The following is a 3979-nucleotide window of genomic DNA, read 5'->3' as shown; positions in this document are numbered from 1 at the left end:
TTTTTCACACAATTTGTACTTTTTAATAAATTCCAAAATTGTGTTTTTTGACCACAAAATGTTTTATTTTATTACCACAAGAGTAGTTCGATTGAGTATTAATTCAATTTTTTTTTAATTTAAGTTTTTTGACCACAAAACAAAAGGTTGTTTTTTATTTCCAAAATAAAATTTATTCTTTTCTTCCACAACCAAAAAAATTCAATGTTCAAATAAGATTTTCTAGAACTCAGATTCATAATCTCCAAAGTTAAAGTAGGAGAGGAGGTAATTATTGTTTTACGTACTCTTATTTTACATTTCCAGCAACTAATTCTTGTTTTACATATTCTTATTTTACCAGCAACTAATTGTTTTACCAGCAAAGTTGTTTTCCACACTTTCAAATCCAAAATTAGGACAATATTAACGATGTTCAAATTACAAATTTGCAATAGATGAAAAACGCAATTGAATATAGTTTAGATATATACATTTTTATTTCCTCAGAAATGGAAATACTTATTAAAAGTTTAAGCTTAATATTCATCATATATAGCAATAGTTTTTTTTTTTTTTTGGGTTACATATACATATATAGCAATAGTATTGCTTCATGATATCACATAGAATACATTATACATTCACATATCATCAATGATCATTTTATGGAAGATATATTTCACATTATTTGTATGGAAATTCAATGTTGGGAGAGCCATATTACATGATGGATAGCAAGTGTAGCAAGCAAAAAACAATTGATGAAATTGAAGACTATTGAGATGGCAACATGGTCACAAAATTTTTGCAAAGGTTTACAAAAATTTGGAAGAGGTGTAAGTTTAATTCCTGTGTGATTCAGACTTGTTACTCCAGATGCAGCTGATCCTGCACTCATCAATGCATAAGCAAATGCCTGCAATTTCACCACAAAAGTATAGCACTTATAGTCACAATATTCTTCTTAATTTATATGGTTAATATTTTGTTATATTCATTAACTAATAAATGAATGTACTTCACAATATAATGAAAAAGATAATAGAGTTGCGTGTCAATTTTTTCCGCATTCGTAAAATATGTGGTCGTTTGATTAAGATTGAATGGTCCTAATTCAAATGAATGTGATCGTTTTTTTCAAAAATTGTTCGGTCGAGATCAAATGACCACTAATGCCCCCAAATATGTGATTGTGAATTTCTTAACCGTAGAGAATCTATGTTTGTGTACAAATATACAAGAAGAAAAAAAAATTATTAACGACGTATTTTCTTTTACGCACTATATTAACAACGTATTTAAACCGCGTTAATCATGGAATAAGGGGTGAACAATAAATATGTACCTGATCCGCAGCAAAAATAAGCCATGCGTGATTTCTAGAAGAAATCAAAGAAGATGACCTAAAAAATCTTGACAGCCCAATAAGTAGTTGCAGCAAGGAATAAGCTGCAACGGCCACAGAAACTCCAACAAGAAATCTGCCCAACACACAAAAATCATATTCAAACATATATTTTGGTTTCCTTCGTTCACTTGAAATCAAACATATATTCGTGATTTTACAAGAGCTATAGAGTATAATTTTTAACAAATCATAGTGAATCACTGTGATTCTGATAAATTTACCGTGATATTAAACTTACATTTTAGATGGAAGTTCAAAAATTTACTAGAATCTATAAAAAGACACATAAGGCTAAGGGACAAACAAAACAAACATAAGAAATAATAGAAATTTGTCCATTGAAATTAAAAAAGAAGGAGAGATTCGATCACGGGCTTGGACTGTTCATTCATATGTCATGATGACTTTTCACACCCACTTTTTACGGTCAAATTTGTCCATAACCCATTTGTTAAAAAAATCCACACATTCCTAAGAGATTTTTTATTGCATCCAAACAACATACGTAACAAAATTACTAATACTATAAAAAATAACAAAAGCAAAATGTCATGAATCTCTATTTGGTTACCAAGATAATCTAAAAAACAAATTGAAAATGTGAGAAAATGTAGTAGTAGTAACTTGAAAATTCAATTAAAGTATCTCTTAGATTGTTAAATATCATTTCTGTCAAAACAAAAAAAAAAGATTGTTAAATATCATAAGACATTTGATATACTGGAATGTAAATTTATGAACCCCATAATTAATTTTTTTTATTGTCAAAAAAACAATTCTTAATTTTTTAACATTTAAAACACGAATTTTCACGTAATTTTTAAAACAAAAAATAGCACTTAGAAGATAACTCGCTTATCGATGAATATTTTCAAAATTTCCTTCGCTTTTATTTATTTTTGAAGTTAATTGCCTTCAAATTATATTATCCTCTACATAAGAAACATTTTTATTTTTTTCACAAAAAAAAAAAAAAGGTTTTTTAGTTAGTTAACAAACACATCATGCATTTTTTTTCTCCATAATTTTCTCTCTCCAAAACAAACAAACACAAAGTGAACAAAATAAAAAAAAAATATATAAATACATAAGGAAAAAAGATAAAAGATAAAAAGAAACATAAGAAGAAAAAAAAAATATACAGAAGAAAAGGAAGAGGAAAAATTACATGAAAGATTGAGAGAAAGACCATTTGGCATGAACAGGATAGTGAATGCCGCCAAAGATACGAACTGATTTGTTTTGTTTGGCAGTGATCATTAGTGACAAAGAAACAATAGAGCTTCCAATGCACAAAGCCCTAAGAATCAGCTGCATCACCTCGGTTCTCCGGCGCCGACTGGCTCTCTCAGCGGCTCCCTCTAAAGCAGCTGTTTTCTGCTCATTTGCCATGATCTGTTGGAGGAGCTATACCTTGTGCTCTATGTGTGTAAAGTGTGTGATGTATGAAGCATGAGTCTGTGTGTGTGTGTGTCTTATATAGTGTGTGTGACGGTGGATATTGCGTGTGTTGAAGTTGTGATGAGATTGATTTCAATATCGTTTTGTACACATGTTATACTCTATTCCTAAAGTGGTGATATACTTTTTTTAAAGTTTGAAGCTATATCCGTACGAAACGTAAAGGTAACTACGAGTTTTTTTAATTGTTAATGATATTAATATTGTTATGTTAATATGTTCAAATTTTGAAGTGGAGTTTATTATGAGATAATCGAATTTGATTGCTTATAAGCTAATTAGGAAGGCTAATTTGTGGGCTATAAAGGAATATTGGAAACTAGCTAGTTTTCATAGGTTTATTAGGAGATAATTTCTATATTGAGCAATTTTTATTTGATAAAATGAATTAAGTTTGATTTTTTTTTAAAGTTTAATTTTTAATATATTATAGATTATAGATTATATTCCCTCTGGTCATTAATTTAAGAGAAAGATTACTTCATAGATTTATTGAGAATCTAATGTATTTAGTCCATATTATTGACTAGATAGTATATTAGATTTTGAATTAATCTAAAACGTAGATTTTTCCTTATATTAAGGACAGAAGGGAGTAAATATAAACCACAATCATTTAAATGTTTTTTAAATGGTTTAAATTTAAGTGATTAATTAATGATATCTAATTAACAAACAAGTTCTTATTTGGTTAAAATGATAAAATCATAGCCTCCTTATCATAGCATCATATATAGACTTAAAAATCAAAAGGTTAAGACAAGAAAATCAAACATTTTAAATTAATGATCTGTAAATTAAGATTTATTTATTATTCACTTTTTTTCTCTCATAAAATCTATTCCATTCATTTGATCAATATTATATACAATAAGGATTTTCATAATAGTCTCATATACAATCGTTCCGGTTATATATACACACACAATAAACAAGAGTGGCCGTGGTTACAGGGCAATCTACGTAGTTCCAATAATAAGATTATAATCCAACAAGATTCAAATACAACATTGGCGTTTTCGCGGTACTCGACTTCTGCGCTTGACCAATAAAGTGTGTGTTGGCGCTCGACAGACCATGAGATGAGATTGTCAGCCGACAGACTTAGTAGCCAAAAGTGGATCATTT

The 3979-nt window shown here is 28.7% G+C and overlaps 1 protein-coding gene across 1 annotated transcript; it reads right to left on the bottom strand.

Moving 5' to 3' along the window:
- Positions 1-628: 628 nt before the first annotated feature.
- LOC123884803 (CASP-like protein 3A1) lies at positions 629-2927 on the bottom strand. Its single transcript, XM_045934021.1, has 3 exons — positions 2559-2927; positions 1328-1463; positions 629-898 (listed from the first exon to the last, which is right to left on the bottom strand). The coding sequence occupies exons 1-3, from the start codon at positions 2780-2782 to the stop codon at positions 683-685; spliced, it is 576 nt and encodes a 191-aa protein (XP_045789977.1). The 5' UTR covers positions 2783-2927; the 3' UTR covers positions 629-682.
- Positions 2928-3979: the final 1052 nt, after the last annotated feature.

The sequence above is a fragment of the Trifolium pratense genome, linkage group LG5 (genome assembly GCF_020283565.1).
Source record: "Trifolium pratense cultivar HEN17-A07 linkage group LG5, ARS_RC_1.1, whole genome shotgun sequence".
Lineage (NCBI taxonomy): Eukaryota > Viridiplantae > Streptophyta > Magnoliopsida > Fabales > Fabaceae > Trifolium > Trifolium pratense.
The sequence above is the reverse complement of the archived record's forward strand: the minus strand, read 5'-3'. Positions and strand labels throughout refer to the sequence as shown.